Consider the following 24,197-nt stretch of genomic DNA (forward strand, 5'->3'; position numbering starts at 1 on the left):
GGTCGTGGTGCGAGGCGCTGCCATTGGGCAGTTAGTAAGGGCTAGGCAAGAAATTCACAAGAAACTCTGCGAGGTTGAGGACCGATTGAAAACGCTAGAAAGAGAGGCTAGTACGGACCCAGGAAAGAAGGGAGAACTGCAGGCAGGGAATATCGATCACACCGAAGTACTAGACACACTTAGGAACATAGATCACAAAGAATTCCTACGGCGTCAGCATGCTGAGGCCGACAGATCGGGCACTTTAATGGCCCGCTTGGTGTGAGACCGCCCGGACCCCCCGGTGATCACCCAGATTCGTGATATGTCGGGCGTCATAGTCCATACACAGACTGAGATTAATAAGGCGTTTCATGATCACCTGAGTATGTTATATGCCCCCTTTCACCTGGAGGACCCAGACCGAGTAGCTGAGTTCCTACATGGTCTACCCATCCCGGTCCTGTCGGATGACATACAGAGGGAAATAGACGGCCCCATTACACAACACGAGGTACGTGCTGCTATCCGGTCCCTTAATCTGAATAAGACATCGGGCATCGATGGGCTCCCAGTGGAGTTTTACTCGACATATTCGGACATCCTCGGGCCCATCCTGGATAGGGTGTACCAGACGGCATTTGAGGAGGGTCATCTACCTGCATCTACGATGCAGGCCCTGGTTACACCCATACCCAAGCCGGGCAGGGACACACTCGAACTGACAAATTATAGGCCCTTGTCCATGCTCTCTACGGAGTACAAGATCCTTAGTAAGGCTATTACCCTGCGGATACAGTCTCGACTCCCCACTCTTGCACCCAGATCAATGTGGGTTCCTTCCGGGGCGGAGTACATCCCAGAACACGAGGAGGCTGCATGCGGCCACGTCGCAGGAATACTCTCAGGCAGGTTGCATAGCACTGGATCTCAAACAGGCATTTGACTCCCTGTCTTGGTTGTTTCTGTTTGAATCCCTGAAGCGCTTTGGCTTTGCGGACTCCTTATTGTAATGGATTAGATTACTATATACGGATCCGACGGCTCGGGCACGCACAGGCCGATATATATAGGAGAGCTACCCGGTCTACAGAGGCACTCGACAAGGCTGCCCCTTGTCACCGCTCCTGTTTGTGTTGGCCTTGGAGCCCCTTGCCATAGCCCTTCGGACTCATGGGGATCGGATGGGCATCCCGATTGGGGGGGGACACACAATCTGATATCCATCTATGCAGATGATATTTTATTATACTTCCGCGACCTAGAGGCAGACCATTCGACATTATTTGATATTTGTAACCGATTTGGAGAAGTGTCTGGCCTGGCCATCAACCCTGACAAGTCCACTGGCTTTCCACCCCCCATCGATCCACTTTGGAGGACATTTGATCCCGGTAGCACAGACCACGTTCAAATACCTGGGCATACAGGTGTACAGGTCACCTGAGGACCAGATCGAGGGCAATATCAGAAGAGCTATCACACGCCTCCATAGCAGTGTAGGGTTTTGGACTTCCCTGCCCCTTTCTGTTATGGGTAGGATTGCCATTTCAAAGATGGTCATGCTCCCTCGCCTGTTATATTATTTTTTTAATTTGCCGGTCATTATTCCTACACAGATATTTAATGTGTTGAACACGATTTCGATAAACCTCATTTGGGGCTCCGGGCGGTGACGTATCAGTCTCCGTAAGCTCCAACTTGGGACTAGGTTGGGAGGCCTGGGTGCACCGGACTTTCGTGGGCACTACTATGCCAGCCAAATTCATTGGCTTACATGCTGGGTGGCTGGCAGAAACCTACACGAGATTAGCTACTGAGCAGACCGACTGGCGCGGGGAGGACTGCACTCACTGTTACTACCCAGAAGCAAGCTCCCTCTAGAATGCCACCCCCTCCTGCGCACGGCCCTACTGTGTTGGAGGAAGGCACTGGTCTACACCTCAGTGGTAGTATCCTTTGCAGGGAACATCCCCCTGTTGGGCATCCCGACACCACAGGACAGACTCACACAGCATAAAATACGTCCTTGGGTAGAAGCTGGGGTAGGTGAGGTGGGTGCCTTTTTCGGAGATGATACACTGATGGACCATAATTCCTTCCTACAGGCCACGGGCGCACCCCAGAGGTTATATTTGTTGCACGCCACAGTGTCCCATTACATACGACACACTTGGGCTCCAGAGCGACTTCGACCCACACAACACAAACTGGTTCACTTGCTTTACTATATGGGGGCGGGAGGCCATTTGGTACGCTGGCTCTACACAGGGATCAGGGAGCATGCGGCCATTCCACTTACTGCACTTAGAGAATCCTGGGTTCAGGACACGGATGGGGTGTTGTCTGATAGGGCGTGGCGGACTGTTCTTGAGCATCCTAAGAAGGTGCCTAGGAATGTTACATTTAAATTCATACAGGTAATGGTGCTTCACAAGGCATACCTGACTCCCCAGAGATTACATAAAATGTTCCCGGATTCTCCCCACTGTTGCCCACGTTGTAGGGCAGATGAGGCTGGATTTCTCCACATGTTATGGACATGCCCGCACTTACGAAGTTACTGGGCAGAGATTTGTCAGACACTGCGTAACGTTACTACTCTGTCGGTGGCGGAAGAAGCTTTATATTGTCTAGTGGGGTCCCGTAAACGTCCCAAAACACAAAAAGCCTAACTGAAGTTTCTATATTTGGCCCTGTTGCTGGCTGTTAGAAGCGTTGACAATGAGATGGAAGTCCCCCAGGCCACCTAGTACATCTTTATGGCAGACAGACCTAGTTAAGTGGGGCAGGGTGGAGGGGGTGGCGCTTCAACGAGAGGAGGAGAGAGGCCAGCGGAAGTATCCCATAGCGCAGGAGTGGGAGGTCATGCTGTTAGAACTGGAAGGGATGGACATGGCACCACTGCAGGCGGATAGGCCAGGATGATGAACACATTGTGTGCTGAAAATGACACTGAACTGCACAAGAGCCCACAGACGCGCTGACTTTATGGACCTATTACACTGTACTATGATTGTTGACGTTCATATCGAGGAGTGACACATTGTTCTTATTGTGACCAGGAGACGGGTGGGTCGGGATAGCAGCTGTGGGGAGGAGGGAGGTTAGGGGTTATGATTATTTTTCTGTTTCATTGGTTCTTCAATGACTTTTGCACTAAATACTGACGCTCCAGTTGGTGGTAGTCCGATATTAAACATGCCAGAGACTTGCCTTGAATGTTCTGCCAACTTTTGCTATGTGACTTGCCATGATATTTATGCAAATTGCCAAGGTTTTAGTTGAGAGAAAAAGAGAAAAAGAAAATGACCATGTTGTATAGAATGTACGTTCGTCTTGCTGTAATGAATACTGTACGGTCGAGAATAAAGAGTTTAAAAAACAACAAAACACAAAGACATTGTGTCAAAAATACTTGTCACATTATTGTTATGAATTTCACAGATCATCGTCAATGGTCGACAGCTCAACATACATTAATGCAGAATATGTAATATCAATTTTCCAGAAGGTGTACGTTTTGATTTTTATGTTTTATCTCCATTTGAATTTGCTGACATTTTTTATAAAAATACTCGAACAAAAAAACGTTCAGCAAATGGCAAGAATGTGCTTCTGGCTTTTCGGATGGAAAGCAACATGTGAAAATAACCTTGGCTCGTCTTAAAGCTGACATCAATACGACTGCTAACACCCCCTTAAAATCACAGACCAATCATACATATTACCAAAAACATAACTTGAGCACAAACACTATGTTTCCCTTTATCAATGTGGGCAGTTTTTACATTGTATTACAGTTTCACCAATGATATAGGTCAACGAAGTGAATGAGGTCCAACAGAGCATAAAATAACTACTACAAATACAGTTATCTTTTCAATTAATTACAAATGCACAATTTGTATATTAAAAACACTCACCAGGCCACTCACAGCGATGATGCACATGGAAGGACTAGACGTTAAAAGCTTGATAAAAAACAGAGAGAGAGAGAGAGACTGGTTTAATAGTTACTGCGACTTAGATTTGAATCAACTCAACAGCTGTAATTTTGACAGAATTTCAGTGAGGGGAAAAAATCTCGGAAACTACATATTTTGGATCAGCTTTTTCTTTCAGTGTCCTCAAACTTTCCACTTCCTTGACCAGATGCATCTCATTTAAGAAGACATGCTGGTATTCCAGAAACAATGAATTGTACTCGTAATTAATTCGATTTACATAAGGCTAGCGTTAAAGGTCGGAGTTTACTCCATAGAATTGCTCTTTACATTTATTGCAATCTTACAACATGGGTAGACCACACACACACACACATTCTTCAGTAAGCCCAGGACTCCAAAGCGAGTAGGAGATTTTCAGGAGCACTCACACGCATTGAAACTATTAATGCTTGTTCTGCAACTATAAATGTGCATGAGTATGATTTACTTTTAATTTGTTTCTCTGCTGGAAAATATTTTATCCAGTGGAGAAACCGCTTTCCTTTCTCCCACATTGTGCATGCATTCCATTTGCATTCTCAACCTGAAAATGTACTATAAAGGTGGACATTAGAAAACAAAAAAATCAATTGATTGCAAGGAGAATATTAACGGCATCCTCACAATATAGTTTTTATTGGCATACATGGTAGGTGGACTATTATTTTTTCCATCGAGTATACAATATTTTGTAAATTCAGAAAATGTTATAATTGAAAATTTAGACTAAGGTAATTGGGCGTGGCGCACAGCGTTGGTGTTTGAAGGCGTTAGTTGAAAGGGTAGACAAGTTAATCAATTTAAGGTGCTCCTACAGGTGGCGTAACTGTTCACTGGTACGTCCTAGAGGATTAAGGGGTTGAGTGCGCTACTGTGGTGTAGGCGCATCCCTGTGGTGGGCACACTTGTGTGGTGCTTTGTGTGGTAAGACAACACAGTGATTCCCAAAGGTACTTCAAATAAAGTTCCAATAGTTAAAGGTTTCGAAGTTTAATTAAAGTTTTCCATTCATATATTTCATATTGCTTTCATATGAGTCGACAGACCATCAATTTTAATCCATCAGAAACTGGAAGTAGCTCCAATGCATTTCGGACAAAGGTGTCCTTTCTCAAGGAGCACTGCAACAAAGAGTGTAAAAAATCCAAATCAATACACGCAGTATAAAAATAATTCAGACACAATACTGGTTACATATGTGTCTCTGCGAGTGAACCTCATGCACCCTTCAGCGGGATAAAAGAAAAGTGAAAAAAGTGAAGTCTCACCAAGGAATGTGCATAGGAAAGTATGGTTAGTGCGGATAAGGAAAACTACCAAAGCGGTTAAACAAGGGTCAGTGACGAAAGTGGTTCAAGGTAATGGGTAAATGTGGGAATATCTAAGGCGTGACGGGATGAAACGGAGATAGTGGTTAGCAGGAAGAGAGTTTAACAGTGAAAACAGCGGCTCAAAAGAGCAACATGCGAGGCTTACGTGAACAGCTTGAAGGATTCTCGGTGATCCTAAAGGAAAGATAGGATCGCCGACTTAAGTAAGACAAAGGGTGGAAGCAAAACTAAGCGCTGTGGGAGCAGCGAGAAATCGAGGGGGACTTACTGGGTCTGGCGGTTAGGCGTAGCCATGAATAGGGTTCCTGGATGGTGGAACTCCGCGTAGTGAATGCGGAGTTTTGGTGGAGGGTGGGAGGGTGATAGAAGTGGAGGAAGGACTAGGAAGGAAGGTGAAAAATGGAGTGGCCATCTTGAAAGGGAGGGTGAAACGTGAAATAGCGGGGAAGATCAAGTAAAGAAGTGCGGTGAAAAGGGCAACAATTAAATGCAAACAGCAAAACAGAGTTATAATGCATCATTAAATGCCTACTAGCGGCATTATAAATAACAGCTCAATTCAGTCCGGTCATTAAGACCAAAAGGTTTCTGTGATTGTAACCTATACATCCACGCTGTTTCTCTTTGCAACAGAGTTTTGTTGTTGTCTCTTCCTTCAGCTTTAGGGACAATCTCAAGAACCATGTATTTAAGCTGGGCCACATTATGGTTGGCCTCATTGAAGTGGATGGCAATGTTAGATTTGATGTTTTTTGTCCTTATATTAGACTTATGTTCGTTTAACCTCGTCTTTATTTTCCTGCTCGTTTTGCCCACGTAGGTTTTCCCGCATGGGCACTTTAGGAGATAGATCAGGTTGGAAGAGTCACATGTGGCGTCCACATTAAGTTTGATATTAAATCCTCTCATAGGGTGGCTGACAGTATTTCCTTTAATTACATTATTGCAATTGCTGCAATGGTGGCACGGCCGTGTGCCAGTGTGAATAGTTGAGGTCCCTTCAGTAGTTTGATTGGATAAAATTTCTTTGAAATTCATGGGTCTGGTGTAGGCAAAGATAGGGGGATCCTTGAAGAGGTCCCCAAAATCTGGTTCGGATGAAAGGATGCGCCAGTGTTTCAATATTATCCTCTTGTAGTTGTTGCTTGAGGTGGAGTATCTAGAGACAAGTACCATTCTTTGACTGTCAGTTTTGGGCTTACTCCGTAGAGCTTCTGTCCGAGAGGTTGCGAAAGTGCGATCCATAGCCTCCTTAAGAATTGTCTCTGGGTAACCTCTGCAACGAAATCTAGATGCCATGGATGCAATTTGGTTCGTCCTGGTGTCTGGATCGGAAACAATGCGGGTTACTCTCAACATCTGGCTGTAAGGCAGGTGTCTTTTTAAGGAGTTTTGATGGAAGCTACTGAAAAGTAGAGCGTTGTTGCGGTCAGTGGTCTTTCGGAAAAGATCTGTCTGTATGCCTTGTGGGGTTATTTTAATGAGGACGTCCAAAAAAGCTATCTCTTGATGATTGATCCTTCCTAGTCCTTCTTCCACTTCTATCACCCTCCCACCCTCCACCAAAACTCTGCATTCACTACGCGGAGTTCCACCATCCAGGAACCCTATTCATGGCTACGCCTAACCGCCAGACCCAGTAAGTCCCCCTCGATTTCTCGCTGCTCCCACAGCGCTTAGTTTTGCTTCCACCCTTTGTCTTACTTAAGTCGGCGATCCTATCTTTCCTTTAGGATCACCGAGAATCCTTCAAGCTGTTCACGTAAGCCTTGCACGTTGCTCTTTTGAGCCGCTGTTTTCACTGTTAAACTCTCTTCCTGCTAACCACTATCTCCGTTTCATCCCGTCACGCCTTAGATATTCCCACATTTACCCATTACCTTGAACCACTTTCGTCACCGACCCTTGTTTAACCGCTTTGGTAGTTTTCCTTATCCGCACTAACCATATTTTCCTATGCACATTCCTTGGTGAGACTTCACTTTTTTCACTTTTCTTTTATCCCGCTGAAGGGTGCATGAGGTTCACTCGCAGAGACACATATGTAACCAGTATTGTGTCTGAATTATTTTTATACTGCGTGTATTGATTTGGATTTTTAACTGAGAATAACAAGGACCCCCTGTTTGGGACATGCTACTATATTTAAATAGCCCGGATTTGTTAAAATGTCTCAATATGCAACTAACAGTGAGACTACTTAAAGATAATTTGCCATTACGATTTCCTTCTTTCAGAGCCCATTTTATCAGTTTTTGATTGACGAGCAAAAGTGCCATCAATAGCTACTTTGCTTCAAGTATCAACTCTACCAGCTTATGTAGCATCTTGATGAAGGTAATTACTATATTTACCGTCCTTCAAGAGTAATGTTATTTTAAGACCCATGCTGTGACAATGGGCATAACTCATGATGAATAAGTTTATTCTTTTTTCATTCTTATCCATAGTGTATTTTCTGTACCCATTGATATGGGACATCTTCAATATGGTCATCATATGCCTATATAAAGAATAAACTTCATCTAGAACATTCACACATCGCGTGTGGAAACATAAGGTACAAGTTTGGCACTATTATTTCCTTGTCTTTTAGTATACTACATCCCTTCCGTGTTGGTCTCCCATCGTGTTCATTTGCTTAATAGTCAGTGGACTACATCTGGAAGTTTTCAGTAATCACTTGAGATCCCTGAGGGTCTTAACGTTTTCATACACAGGTAGCATGACCAGTATCTTAAGACAAACTCTTTTAAAGGATACATCCTGCATGAGCATGCATATTTCATGTCCCATTTGCCTATACTTATAACCGCTGCAGCGCCATCCACATGTTAAGAGCAAGATGTTGAGCCAATGTGTTTGTATATAGATGATTAATTCGGTATGTCCACCCGTTACTAATATTGAACTCTATCAATAGGAATTCCTCTATCAAAAACTATTTCGTAAACGCATCATTATTGCATGAAGATTCCCCTTGGATGTTTTTTGCTGCATGGATAGAGTTCTACCGTTGTGAGTATACCCGTGTTAAGTGAGCACTTATGTTAAAGGCCTGGTAAGATATCCTTTTAACCAACAGTTTTCTTAAAAGATAATCTGTAACTGATACATACCTTTGTATACTTATTGTGTGCTAACAGCTTCTAAGATTGAGTCTGAATTTTATGAATTTAGAAGTGATTCTACTTCAGTCCTCAAATAGGAACCTGATTCCTCTCCATTGTAAGATGGTACTCGCGTAGACCAAGGGGTGCTATTCTTAGTTAAGTCAGATACTGTACAATCGTCAGACATTATGTGGCTTATCAAAGGCCTTCAGTGTACATAACAATAGTCATGGTCAGTCTTTAAGTTAGAAATGAGGTTTTAAATATGTTAGTAATAATAAATGAAAATGTTGTTTTTACAAATTCTATGTATGCTAAGATAACAGAGATATTCTTTTATAACTGTGTTTCAGGAATTAAATTGTGTCTCCTGAAGAAGGCGGTCCCCTGCCGAAACGCGCGTCGAGTTCTTATGCTTGTTTTATTTCTGTGATTACCTGTATATTTTTGTCAATATATTGCTTTATTTTGTGTATTATGAATTTTATGTTAACCTTTTATGATTATTGCATGTAATGTTGTCAAAGATATTTTTACATATCCATCGTATTGTTTGACCTTTGGTCATTTCCAATATGATTTTTAAATATACCTAATAAAAATATTCTTTTTATATAACTTTGCCAATCCCTTCCATTGTTCTTTCTTGATAACTGGCCCGACTTATCTGTACACTGATATACCTAGACGTCCTAGGAATTTTTCTGCATCTGTTGATTTGGATTTTTTACACTCTTTGTTGCAGTGCTCCTTGAGAAAGGACACCTTTGTCCGAAATGCATTGGAGCTACTTCCAGTTTCTGATGGATTAAAATTGATGGTCTGTCGACTCATATGAAAGCAATATGAAATATATGAATGAAAAACTTTAATTAAACTTCGAAACCTTTAACTATTGGAACTTTATCTGAACTACCTTTGGGAATCACTGTGTTGTCTTACCACACACAGCACCACACAAGTGTGCCCACCACAGGGATGCGCCTACAGCACAGTAGCGCACTCAACCCCATAATTGAAAATTTCACATATACATTTTCCTTTTACAAATGCATAACACATTTCTTTTGAGACTATGTATGTATATATATATATATATATATATCAGCATAAATCTTCAAACCTCCACTGCACAGCGGCGAGAGAAGAGACAGACCCCACGCTTTCCAGGCAAGATGTTTTATTAAGTTCTCGTGCCTTCCAAAAAATGCAACGTTTCGACTAACGATGTAGTCTTGATCACACACCACATTGCACAAAGTGGAAACTTTTTTTTATATTCTTTGCAGTGAAGACACACCCTTCCGGGTCCCACCTCCAAACGTGAGTCACATGGTAAAACATTTAAAACAACCTCGCCTAAATTAAAGGCACAGTGCATGGTAGCCACATTATAGTTGTAACAATGTTGCAATACAAAGTGAAAGATACATGCGTTAGTCTGTTGACATATTTACATAAATTACTTTGTATCAATATTTGCATATACCATGACTTTAAAACTGGATATTTAAAATAACCGCATGAATGCGTAAGTGTTCATTAAAGCAGTTTGCTAATACACATTATTAACATAAATGCTCGTTGTTAATCGCATTGGTTTGCAGTATTGATAATTTGCAGACTATTTCTATAGATTGTTTTATATCAAATACGGGTTTAAAAATGACCGCATGAATGCGAAAAAACCCTTAATATCACGGTTAAACTGAACCTAGTGATATGTACGACTCCGATATAAATTACATGCAACCTCAAAAGAAGATGTATCATGGCAATATGTACTGATTAATTTGCATCACAGTATTGCACTGTACTATGTTGTTTATAACCATTACACATATGACTTAAAACACCAAAAACAGCACCTAAGTGTATGATACAATTATAAACAAAATATACTCGCCATTTCCCGTATATGCCACAGTATATGTACATCTATACATTATTTGTGTGTCAAAAATCATGATTATATGGGAGCTATCTGCGCCAAAGGGTTGTGTGGCCCCAAAAAGAAATTGTGTTCAAAGTGCTTGAGTCAATAATCAGTGTTGAAAAAATCACCAAAAAAAAACGATTCCGTGTGTTTGTTTAGAAAAACTAAACTGTCAAGAAGACAAGAACAACCAGGTCTGTACAGAGATCAGACTACAGGATACCTAATAAAAGGTGCTGTTTGACAGGATTTCATATATTTACACACTATATACACTTGTGCTCACGTTCTGCCCACTATGTACAATGTTATGCAGAGAAACAAAGAAAAATGAGTACCCCTAAAGGAAATTGTGCAAATCCTCCGTTGCATTCAACCCATTTGGTTGTTTACTGTCGAGTTTAATGATATATTGTGTTTCCAACCGGCGCAGTAATTTTTCACGGTCACCTCCCCGTTTGAGAGGGGCCACGGCGTCAATGACAAAATAGGTAAGACATGATAAATCCCTATTGTGCCTGGTGTTAAAATGACGCGCCACTGGATATGCTCCATCGTGGTTGACAATGGCTCTGAGGTGCTGCAGTATCCTCACATGCACCTGTGCGCCGGTGCTGCCCACATAACGTAGACCGCATGTACAAGTTAGGACATATACCGCAAACTCTGTGCGGCAGTTGTAATTGCCTCGGATGGAAAAATCAATATCAGTGAACGGAGTGCGGTAGTGAGTGGTATTTTGTCCGAACTTGCATGCCCGACAGGAGGAACATTTGTGAAAGCCCTTTCTCCCAAACCACTGATCCATTCTAGGTATTTCTGGGCTGGATCGCGATAGTTTACTGCGCATGCTAAATGCGCGCCTGAATGTAATGACAGGTTTTCCGGGAGTTAAGTTTCGTAACACTGCATCTGTTTTAAGGACTGCCCAATGCTTATTGACAATGGATTTAATTTTACGGTGCTGCTGGCTGTAAGTTGTTATGAGTCTGCTGGGGTTTGGGGTTGTGTCGCTTTCAAGGGGTTTGGGTGATAACAAAGATTCTCTAGTTCTTTCCCCACTTTTCCTCAATGCAGTGGCAAGACAGGATTTGCTGTAACCTCTTGCTTCTAGTCTCGCAAGCATTGAAGACGCCCCTTCCTCAAATTTCGCCTGTGTATTACAAATTCGCTTAAGGCGTAGCAGTTCCCCCAGCGGGATACTCATGATGACATGTTTGGGGTGGCCACTGCTGGCGTGGAGGATACTATTGCCTGCAGTGGATTTTCTGTGGAGGGCAGTAATAATTCGGTCATTGATGATACTGATAGATACATCAAGAAATTCAGCAGTGCTTTCACTGATGTTGGAAGTGAAAAATAAGTTGAACCTATTCTTGTTGAGGGAATTTACAATATATATATATATATATAAGTTTAAACGCCCAAAAAATGAATCATTTACCTATTTGTGAACCCACGAAAACCTTAAGCTCGGTGCAGTAGAGAATAGTGGAGGATAGGCAAGAAGGGATAAAACAAAATGATAGGTGGCTGAATGCTCGTGTTGGGCTATTTTTAGTCCCTAGAATTTCTCAAATTTAAACTATCTGGCTACACATAGCTTGTACTATTCACCCCAAACAATGAGCACTGACCATATCTGTACACAGTCAGTAACACTACAAAGCAAGACTCCTTTCCATGGCTTTCTTCTTAACGAAATCTCAGTAGCCTTGTCAAGATGTCACATACACCCTACTCCATTCCAAAGTTGCCACCCTGTTACTCCTGCTACTCAACAGCATTCTCTGAATTACCCAGTTACTCCATATACTCCCATCTCCACTACATTGCAATTCCGTACCAGTTTGACCATCCTCACCAAATTAAAATCATTTAACTGAAATTGTATTTATTTGGTAAACTTTCCATAGAAATATTCCTTAGCAAGCAGTAATAAATACACTATAACGATTAAAATAAATACAGATTTGAAATTTTTAAATATGAGATAACAAACATTTACTACGTCAACAAAACTGTTTGAATGTGCTAAAAACTCAACAAATTTTTCAGGATACAAAATTGGAGTCAATAATTTTGTTTGAAGATTTCACAACCTTGGACAGAAGCAAAGTGCATTCTTTAAATCTTGTATTGCACTATGGCAAAAAGAACAACCCACCTGTTTGACACCGTTATCAACTTTTTTTATTTTTTAAAAACCTTTATTGCACCTGTATAATACACAGCGGAATGCCTACAACCCTGTGGGCCGGCCGTTAACACAGTTCGTGATTCAAAATGCAGCATTTCAAAATAGTCAGTAAACCATTAGTCTTTGTATAAATCCAAATAAGGCCGCTGCGAAAGAAAGGTGCATCACAGATATCTGTATCGACGCTGAATGAGGTTTTTGATCTTACTTTTTTGTAAACAACAACATTCAACTTCAAACATTAGAAATAGTATTACGATCTTGCGTGAATCAACACAGTCTGAGTTACAAGTACCTCTTGTGAGAGGCCTACTCTAGTCCCATACCCATTTACTCGATCGCTCCCCACCAATCTTACCATTACATCCACCCCCTGCCTCCCCATTAGCACTTCAAATAGGAGATCCCATACAGTAACCTCGGCTTCCCTTCTCCCAACAATTCTCACTTAGCTTTACCCCTCTTCCTCTTCCTCGTCGGAGACATCTTGATCCTCTTCCAGCAAAGGGTCACACATTTCCCCCCTGTACACATTCCATTTCGTCCAAATCTTATTCCACTTCCCCGGGCAGGCCCGGTTAGAATATACTGCCCTTTCCGTTACCATCACCCTGTCCATATTTAGACACCATTGTGACTTGGTCGGCATTTCTGCCGCACCCCAGCGCTGTGCGATGTCTCGTTTTGCCACCATTAATCCTACTGTGACCCAGAGCTGTTCATATCTGGAGAGGTCAGTAGGCTCCCATTCGTTTAACAAGCACCTCCTTGGATCAGGCAACAGCGATAGTTCTAACGTTTGCGAGATGGTGCGGAGTATCTGTTTCCAGTATTCCCGAATCTTGGGGCATTCCCATATGGTGTGGAAAAATGTTCCTTCCTCCACACACCCACGAAGAGAGTAAGGATGTGGTATCCTGTGGATGTGGTGTAGCATGGTCCTGGTGTAATAAACCCTGTGTAGTATCTTGAGTTGTACTAGCCGTAGTCGGGCGAGATGCCTACTTCCTTAGGGGACCCAAGCGCCCCATTCCACTCATGCTCGTCCATTTCGCTAGTGTCACCCTCCCATTTTGCCTTTAATAGGAGTGTCGGATCTGGGAAGTTATTGAGCAATTTCCGGTACGTGAGTGATGTTGCCCGTTCCATCATAAAATCTGTAAGGAGGCGGTCTTCTAACGGCGAAGACTCAGGCAGTGTTGTGTCGGGGGGCAGGGCTGCGAGCAATGCATGTCGTATCTGGATGTACCTATAAAGTTCCCTGTCACCAAGGTCATATAATTCTTTTAGCCGGTTAAAGGGTATCACCCCGTTCCTCTCCCAGAGATCACCCACCGTGGAAATCCCTATAGTGTCCCAGTGTGCAAAACCCTTACTGTTTCTCATGTTGCCCAACATCCGAGAATCCCATAGCGGGGTCATTTTGGTGATCTTCCCCTTCCAACCCAGTGCTGCTGTTGCTGTATGCCACATCTGTACTGTCAGTCTAGTGGGCCCCAGTAGGGCACGAACTTTACGGTGATCGTATAATGGACCCAACAGGCTATTCGTGCCCAGTTGCGCCCTGTCAGACTGGAACGCTGGCTCAGTTTGAGGTGCGTGAATCCACTGGTTGATAGGCTTAAGGTGTGCTGCCCAGTAGTACAGTCTTAAGTTAGGTAATGCAATACAGCCGTCGTACCAGCCTCTGTGCAGCTTGGATTGTGCAATGCGTGCAGGGAGGTTTCCCCATAGAAGGTTAGAGACCAGCGCTGCCACTTTCTGGAAAAACCTAGGGGCCACAGGATAGGGTGTATTTTCGAGGACATATAAAAAACGTGGCAACGCCATCATTTTATAGAGTGCAGCTCTACCCAGGAGTGTTAACGGGAGACCCGACCAGAACGTAACATCTCGTTTAAGTCTATCCAGGTGAGGCTTCAAATTCTTATCCATAAATTCAGCTGGATCCCTAGTGACTTGAATGCCCAGATATTTGAACGACGTGCCCGCTATCGCTAGTGGGCACGCCTCGCCAAGGTTCGGGGCCTGTCCCTGCAAAACATACAGTTCCGACTTATTCCAATTCAGCGTATAGCCGGAAACGCTGCCGTGTGTGTCACAAATATGCAATAGAGCCGGTACCCCGCATTCGGGGTTTGTTAGATAAATCAACATATCGTCTGCATATAAAGACAGTCGGTCCTCCCATCCCTCACTCCATGATATGCCCTTGAGGAGAGGCGAGGTCCGTATGAGGGTCGCAAGGGGTTCCAAGGAGATAGCGAACAGCAGGGGTGACAAGGGGCAACCCTGCCGTGTGCCCCTCCCCAGCAGGAACGTGCGCGAGATATGTCCATTAGCTACCACGTGTACCACCGGGTCAGTGTATAATAGTTTGACCCTCGCAATAAAGCGGGGCCCGAATCCCAAGCGCTTCAGTGCCTCGAAAAGATACACCCATTCCACAAGATCAAACGCCATCTTTGCGTCAAGTGCTAAAATCACCGCTGGTGCGTTGATAGAATCTGCTCTAGCCAGCACGCCGTGCAGCCTTCGCAGATTCAACGCTGTATTTCTGTGTGGCATAAATCCGGATTGATCCGGGTGTATAATCGACGACAGATGGGGCAGGATTCTGGTCGCTAAGAGTTTAGCCAAAATCTTAACTTCGGCATTTAGCAAGGATATGGGGCGATAAGAGGAACACTCATCAGGTGGTTTGCCCGGTTTAGGAATAGTTACAATGGTCGCCACACGCTGGTCCGGCGGAAGGGAACCCTTCTCTAGACATTCCCTAAACATTCCCAGTAGATGTTCACTGAGGGTATGTATGTATGTATGTATAGGCATTTATATAGCGCACTACTTACCCGGAGGGTCCCAAGGTGCTTTGACCACTGCGAAACCCTTCCTGGCTTCCCTGAGAGATGGTCCCTTAATGGGTATCTCCAGGGTGAGACCAGGCATCCCCGGCGGTCTGGTGGGGCCGTTAGTGAAGATGAGGCAAGCTAATGCCCAGAGTTGCCGAGTGTGAACGCTGATCAGAGTGGGCACCGAGGCGAGAGAATTATCGAGTCCGCTGACCCTGGTCCAGAAACCTGCCACGCCGGGAATCGAACCCTGGTCCCGGGCCCTCCTCTGCTCTCGGGTCTGCCGCCTCTAACCAGTGAGCCACACTACTTCCACTAGTTCCAGGCACTGCTTGGTACCATTCAATGGGTATGCCATTGGGTCCCATTGCTTTGCCCGGGTTTAGTGCCCGAATCGCCAGCTGGATTTCATCGGCGGTGATGTCCGCTTCCAGCTCATGTGATGCTTCCGGTGACAATGTTTGGACCTCGATCGGAGCTAGGATGTCTTTGGCCATCTCAGGTGTGATCACACGTTCCGGGGTGTACACCCGTTCAAAGTAGGTCGCGAGTAGTTCAGTGATATGTCTTGGGTCTGTGTGTACCGCCCCTTGGTCGTCTTTCAAGCGTTGGATCCCCCTGGAATTACCCTCCCGTTTATCAAGCCATGCTAACATTTTCCCAGCTTTTTCACCCACCTCGTAGATTCTATTTTGAGTGTCGGTTATGTGCCCTTGTACTTGGATGCGCAGGTGATCGTTGTATAGTTGTTGTTGAAGGGTAAGTGCGTGAAGGGTTGATGGAGAGGGGTGTTGTTCATGGGCTGCGGTCCGTTCCTGTAAAGCCACCTCCAGATTAACTAACTCCTGTGACAACTGTCCTTTATGACCCGTGATGGAGTTAATGGCTTGTCCCCGCAGGACCGTTTTATAGGCTTCCCAAAGTGTCTCGGGGGAACGCACTGAGTGTATGTTCTCTTGGAAGTATTGCTTTGTTGTTTTCTTAAGGGCCTTGCGAACCTGTGGAACCTTAAAGTAGGTAGCGTGAATGGGGTAAATGCGTTTGCGTGATCGTGCCTGAGAAGAAAGTGTTAGTGTGAGTGGCGAGTGGTCTGAAATCCCTCGAGGGTGAATTGCCATTGCGTCTATGTGTTGGAGGCCTTCTCCCAGCGTCAGGAAGTGGTCGATGCGAGAGAGACTGCCGTGTACAGCGGAGTGAAAAGTGTATTGTTTCGTACCAGGGTGCAGATGTCTCCAGATGTCAGTCAGTCCCATGGCCGTTACAAACCGCTGGAGGTAGGGGACCCCACCCGCATGAACCGGTGTGGGGTATCTATCAAGTTGTGTGTCCAGAACTGCATTAAAGTCTCCCCCCAGGAAGATCTCACCCTCGGGGAGAGTCAGAAGGAAGTCACCTAATTTTGGGAGGTGAACCGAGTGCAACGCCGGTGGGATATATACTGAGACCAAATAAAAAAGTTTCCCCTCCCATTGCCCCTGCAAGGCCGCGAAGCAGCCCTGGTCATCAGTCTTAGTCAGTAAGGGGATGAAACGTGCGTTTTTCTGCATCAGGATACCGGTCCCCCTGGAACCGGACGTGAACTCAGAGTGAACCAACATTTTATAGCCTCGTCTATCCAAGGCCTTGGTAGCCCCCCTACTAAATGAGTTTCCTGCAGTAGTGCTATGGTATGTTTTTGTCTTTTAATTGCAGTCAGCATCAACCCTCGTTTGACCTTGTCCCCAAGACCCCTCACATTCCAAGACAGTAAACGTAAGGAAGGGCACTGTGACTCAGGGTCCACTACCCCCCTTACCGGGGCAGAATTATCAGCCATTAGGTACTATGGGATTCATGGTGTATTGGCCAAGAAGTGGATCAGGTATGGTGGCTATGCCGGTGCATAGCGAAGGGCTGAGGGACATCACGGGATGTTATAATCATTGTCCATCCCACCCATCTTGCATTGACTCATACAGAAATTCAAACAGTGTCCTCGACCGTATATATACATTCCTAACTGTAACAGTACAACCCCCCCAACCCCCCTCCCTGCTACCCTGCCTAACTGACTTTCAACTGCCCGCCCCCCCAACTGAGCAGAGTGCTTAACCCATCCCGCAACCAGAGTACTTGCGTGTAGGGGGAGAGCGTCTCCCCGAGCAGGCGGCATCCCTGCGTGCCGTTGGGGTGTTCGTGCCAGTGTCCAATTGCAGCTATAAAACAGTGTGTGAATGGTCAGCGATTGCCCTGTCCATGAAAATTGGAGTATGGGGTTCATTCTTCACCGCCGGCCCCCGCAAAACCACGGGACGGAGAGCCCTCCGCTCCTCCACGCCCTGACGTCTGCGAGCCAGTTCTGCTGTCGCCTCTGCGATCCTGGTTAGACCTGTGTCGCCTCCGCTGCCGGTCCACAGTATGCCACCCCTCAAGCCAGTCCCGGGCCGCTTCTGGAGAATCGAAAAACCATACCTTTTTGTCCGCCACCACTCGCAGCCGGGCCGGAAAAAGCATCGAATACGGCAGTTCCTTTTCCCTCAAAGTTTTTTTTACCTCCAGAAATGTTCTGCGTTTTCTAGAGACCTCTGCCGTGTAGTCTGGGAAGAAGGCAATTCTCGAGTTCTGTATTTGGATCGGCGGCGCCACCCTCGCGGCCTGCAAGTCGCGGTCTCTGAAATTGAAAAGTCTTGCCAGTATTGGTCTAGGCGGACCACCTGTCTTTGGTTTGCCCCCCGGCACTCTGTGGGCCCGCTCCACTGAAAAAAAGTTCAAGAGGCCTTTGGGCTGGAGTCTGGTTTTGATTATCTCTTCCACATATAGATCCATGGCGCCCTTGTCTTCAGATTCCGGTATTCCTAAAATTCGAACGTTATTGCGCCGGGAGCGCTCTTCTTGGTCATCCAACTTTTCTCTGAGTAGTTTGTTATCTGTTTGTAGCCGTTCCATCGCCATTTGTAACTCAGACACATCTTCGACTAGTGATTTCGTGACAACCTCCACCTGTTTTACCCTTTCATTCATTTTCTGGAGGTCCGCCCGTATCAGGGTGACTTCCGTGGCTGTCGCTCCTACCGTTGCCTGCACCTGAACCAGCGCCGCCAGAACGTCCTCTAGTGTGGCCTTCTTCGCCCCCTCGGACTCTGAAGTTTTCCCCGCATTCTTGCGCTGATCTTGGGGAGGAGTTAGTCTCTCGTACGCAAATTTGTCCAGTTTGGCCTGTGTAGTGTAGTGTAGTTCCTAGTTTCCCACTAGGCCCTGCGCATTGGAATAACATAAACAGTAGTATCGACGTGGAACTGCGGATATTCCAGGCCTCCACTGACTATGCTAAACTTAATTGGGTTGTGTTACCAACTAGCTCAGAGGTCACTGGAAACTTTCTTCTCTGCATAGGAAGTGATCAGCTTCCTTGGCACAGACAAGAAGGGATTCAGCTTTCCAACAACCGTGCAACATGACAACTTTGCTCCTCAGATCAAGAGTCGATCTCTAGGGTCGTGTGAAACAATAGACACAGATTTCACTCAGTCAGTCTAGTGCAGTTTACTTTCACAGTATGTAGAGAATAGAGAGACGGGCGTTTGTCAATAAAGGGTTAACATTTATTGAACAGTCTTTCTTCTCGTACAAGAGAAATGTATTGCCACAATTGCAATAATTGTTATTATAAAAAGTACGTACAGTAAGATAAGTATTGCGAAATAGAACTGTAAAAGCATTGATATGGTTTCTTAGCCATACAATGGTTTAAAAGTAATAAAACATATATACAGTCATATATACATTAGGCTAACATACTCAACTGGTGCTTCTAACTAAGCCTACCCCAGTGTGCCTGACCTAAGCCTAACACGTGAGAAGGGGAGTAAGTAAGTAGCTTAAGTTAAGTTGGTTTTGCCAAGGTTTGTTTCAAGAATTCTCGTCTAAGGGTTTAGTCAACACCATACCTCTGAATAGAATGATGGAGGATTGGTATCTCCTTCAGGGGTCTCTCTCGATATCCCAGTCACCCGCGAGGGTAAACCGGAAGCGCCGGGACTGGATTTCTCTGCACGAGAAAGGCAGCGGCTTCTCTCAGCGCGTCGAGGGAGGAGGGGTGACAGCGTCCGCGGGCAGCTGGGCTGGATGTCTTCGCAGAGGACGGCTGCTCGGCTCCTCAAGCGTACTGAACCATAGTTCGCGCTGTAGCGGCGATAATGGTAATCAGCAGCTTCACCACCACAGGATAGCAGGCTGCAGCGACAGAGTGCTAGTTTTTACCAACACGGGGTCATGCAGGCAGCTGGCATCAGCAACAGGTTCGCTCATTGCTTAAGGCAACGTTGGTAATATTTATACCTGACAGGTGCCGGGTTTGACGCAAGTTTGCTGGACATAAGACGTCAATTAAAGATGTCACTAGGAAGTGACAGTTATCAGTTGCTCATTAGAGTTCCATTACTAATCAAAACATAGCAAGCGGGAATTTCCAGGTTTGCTAAGTTTTTATCTTGTTGAAGAACTCGGAGTGTTATCTAGGAATATCAGATAGTGACTGCTGCTCTGTCATTGCACTAATTGGTCGCAAAGGAAGTAGCAGAGAGTCATGCTGGAATGTGGCTCTGTTCGTGTGAGGCCAGAGATGACTTTTCAGAAAATCGCACTTGAACGGTTATGCCAATATAGGGAATAAATGGATTTATAGCCGAATAGGGGCATAAGGTCACAGTATCGATCAGGAACCTAGATAAGCACGCAACACCCACTCCACGTTTTCATGTCCATCAAAATTACTAAAACTAAGCAATTAGATGCATGTGTAACATTGCCCACCCCAAAATACATAAATGCATTTGAAATAGGCGTACTTGTAATACATGGAATTTAGGTACTGTACGTTTTTTTTTTTTAAGGCATTGAAATCATTCAAAAGGTATTGCATATGAAATCAATGAACGATTATGCAAAAAGAATTACACATGAAGTATCTCTGACAGAAGAAAGGCGAGATAAATCATCACATAAAAATGCATTGTGTGCTAGAGGCTGGTGTTATGTTGTTATGTCTCTAGATGTGCTTAGAAATAGAAGTGTGAAGCTTCTGTTCTCTAAGAATAGTTTTTACGTTAAGCAAAGAATTGTTCGTGCCAAAAAGGGTCAATATTAAAAAAATTGTCCAATTCAAAGAAAATAGATTTCCAAAGCTCCTGGCAGTTTTTGTTGATTAAAACTGAAGGCCGAATTCAGAGTTCATGGGAACGCTGTGTGTCGGAAAGTTTCTCAAAAGTTATTGTTTCTCTATGGGTGAGAACATCGTATCAGACAGGCTCGCAAAGAATTGGTCTACAAAATCAGGTGATAGTTCAACCAAATTAGATAGCGCTGTAACTTGGCAGGTGTGAGAATGATTGCTGTCATCGAAGGCAGGACCAGCAATGCTCACAGAACGTTGTACCTGGATGATGTTGCTTTTGTCACTCGCTCCACTGTTACCACTTGGCTGTAGTACAGGAGTCTCCACGAATGCCGTCATCAGGATTGGTAGCCGCTGGGGACAACACAATGCGTGAGCCGTTATTGGACTGAGCAAAGTATCGACGTCCATTGGTACTGCTGATGGAAGTGAAAGACAGATGTCCAACACGCATTCCTCGCCGCAAAGCATACACCGTAGCACAGGTAAAATGCAATTTTGCCATATCGGTCTGAATGAAAGGAACCAGGTCATGTTTAGATCTCTTAGCCTGGCCAATCCGAGGACGTTAGTTATCCTGTCCCTGTAGCGCATTGCTAGGATTGTCTCTTCCATTCCCATGGGAGCTATGTCTGAGCCGAGGCTTGCCATAACGTAGCAGGATGGTCAAAAATAGAATCCCTGCGATGAGTCCCAAAAATAGTGGTATGCCGCCAAAGATGGAGTGCACAAAATTAGGAAAGATTCCCAAAATTGCCTGGAAGGGTGTTAGCAGTCCCGTAAAGACTGTCTTAAATATGCCTGGGATGCTTGTTGCACTAGACATGTTAAGGAGTTGGCTGAACATTTAACGAAATGCACGGGGCAATTTGTTGATAAAAGGTCATGGACTTCAGTAGCCGTCCTTGCGACTAGAAGATCATACGTCTCTTTAGATGACGTTATAGGCACTGTTGTCTGTAAAAGCACAGATTTCATTTTGCTTAATGTATCAATTCGTATAGAATAGAGATTCAGACGAGGCCAGAGGGGAGTCACTATGTCTGGAGGCCCGCTCGGGAACAATGCTTGCATACAACATTTGACCATGGACGTTACTTGTACTAGATAACTTTTCCCGGGCGTCAGGCCACAGCACCTGTGATCCGTTCTAAGAATGTAACTCCTGTTTGCGAGTTGCATAAAGAAGGGCTCTATCTGAGTTGCAGGTGTGACTAGCTGGTGGCATGAAAGGTTGTTTGAATTTCCATCACATGCTCCGTGTAAATTAATACCCTGACACAAAAGTATACCGCTTAGTGAGTGTTTACAGTTTTCACCACTAAGAAATACATTTTTGTCACTGTCACTATAGCAAGAATGAGTGTATGGTAATTTCCATTCGGATTTAACATATCCCTTACCCAATTGTTCATACTGGCCAGCAGGTATGTACTCAAGGCATTTATGAAATCGGAAAGTTGTTATCGGAATTGTGATAATTCCGTGTATTATCCATTCAATGACAGGGCTCTCTGACATTGTCAATGGTAATCTCTCGAGTTTCTCGATGCTCAAGATTGTATAGTCTGCTCCTTTCTGTGCCAAACTGATCTGTTTATCAGTAAGGTTAAAAATGGAAAATAATGACGTTGTGTTGATTAAACGCCAAGGCACATAGCCTGAACGAAGATTTTGCAGCGTCCAGCCTAATTCTATAATAGAGCGTAATTGAGACTGGCCATGTTGTAACATTAGCAAATCTCTGTCTATCACATCAAAGGCAGAGGATACAATATTGTCCAAAGAATATATTCTGGAAGACAGAGTCATTAACCCATTGTCTACCACAGAAAGTGATTTCTCCAAATTAATACGATCAATTTCTCGTATTTTTTCAGCAGTTTCAATTTGCTTTACTTTCCAAGCCTCGTTGTAAGCAGCATAGATACTGGTCGCTATGAAACGCTTTTGACGCTGTTTGCGTGGTCCAAGAATGAAATCGCGCAAATCAGCACCATCTTTTAATAAAGACAAGTGTTGCTTAATTTCAGCCAGTGTGGATGTAGTTAGCCATTCTAGGCAGAGTTTCCCTACACTGTATGTTGTTATAATCCCTGGATGTTGTCTCTGGGAGTATCTAGGGTCTAATCTGGTCATTTTTAACCCCTGTGTTTTATTCAGGAACCTATCTTGACAGCTATTTGTGTCTGTAGGCCAGATCAACCACTTTTTCCAATCAGGATGTGTTCTGTTGAAATGTAAAATTTGTGACACGTCTAACTCAATATCAGCTGTTGTATTTTCAGGTATTGGCTTTGGTATAGACGGTGTTTTAAGTTCTTTGTTCTTAGCTAGGCCAAGACAAGATGTTTGGTGTATTGTGTCATTTAAAAACAACATTTGTTCAGGTATCATGCAGGTTCTAAAAAGTGCTTCAATGCCTTGCACCTGCCAATCTTTTGTACCCCAAATCGTTTTCGTTTCAATATTATTTTTCCAATAATCAAAACCAAATGTCATCATTTTGTCATAAAATGCTTCTGAATATATCAATTTAGAATTTGTCAGCATTGTTTTCATTCCTGTTTTATCTAACAGTTTATAATAAAACGTTTCTGCATCACTGGTGTTAAACCCTGAGAAGTATTTGAATTTCTCAAAAAATGCTTTAGAACTGCTTTTAGGTGGTGTAGCACAATGTTCCCATTGATTATCCATAAAAACATTTCTAGGCTGTGCAGATTTATGCAAGTAATGATCCCCATAGTGGGTGTAACAGAATAACTGCTCATAACTAGATGAACCTTGTAAATAATCATGATCTGTGAATCTAGCTGACATTACTAAATCAGACATCATGTCATTAATACTGTTAAAGTCCCAATCATCAGAGAATGTACTTGGTGTCACAAAGTCACTTAAGGAAACCTTTAGTTGATGAGGATACTTCAGGATTTCGACCGGACCATAGATCTCATAGTCTGTTTTCTCCAATACTACCCCACCAGGTATTGGAATTGCTGTGACATTTACAGTTGACAGTTCTCTTTTCTTCACGTGGGATGATCTGTGTGGTTTCAGGACTAGGTTGATGTTCTGACTTGCTGTGTCCATTGTAATATATTTTCCTTCAATGAATTTTCCCAAACACAGTACCATGATGAGCCAAAGCAGGAGGAAAAATACACCTAGACCAAACCAGAACTCTAGCCAAGGGGAAACAAGGTAGATTTCCTTCAGTTGATGAAAGAGTTCCGTTGCTTTTTCTTTAGAATACTTTTTTGTTTCTGGCATCACTTCGGGGTCGTTTAAATCTTCAGAGAAGTTGTCGAAGTTGATGAAATAACCAGAGGCAGTTCTGTCAATTGATGGGATTGTTCTTTCAATCTGTCTCTCGGTAGCACTTTCTGATGCCACATTAGTGTAGACTGGTGTTGTTTCTTGACGAACTGTTTCAAGCTGTGTTTCAAGAGGCACGAGTTCCATGGCATTATTGCATAGTCCTTCATTGTGCACTGCAGGCTGATCGAATGTGATTAGTCTTTCAGTTTGAACCTCTTGGATTGTTGCAAGTTTGGGTATTCTGTTGTTTCTTGGGAGTCCACTGGGCCTACTGTTGATTATAGGCCACATGCTTGTGGTTTTACCAGATCGATAGACACG

General features: G+C 44.1%; 1 protein-coding gene across 1 annotated transcript in view; it reads right to left on the reverse strand.

Annotated features, from left to right (window-relative positions):
• The window catches only part of UBAC2 (UBA domain containing 2), an 873,507-nt gene that overhangs the window by 436,424 nt on the left and 412,886 nt on the right, over positions 1-24,197 (reverse strand). Inside the window, exon 6 of the mRNA XM_086934381.1 lies at positions 3,906-3,953. Within this exon, the coding sequence (XP_086790507.1) occupies positions 3,906-3,953 (48 nt within the window). The remainder of the gene's footprint in view (positions 1-3,905; positions 3,954-24,197) is intronic.

This window comes from Lissotriton vulgaris, chromosome 8, assembly GCF_964263255.1.
Source record: "Lissotriton vulgaris chromosome 8, aLisVul1.2, whole genome shotgun sequence".
Lineage (NCBI taxonomy): Eukaryota > Metazoa > Chordata > Amphibia > Caudata > Salamandridae > Lissotriton > Lissotriton vulgaris.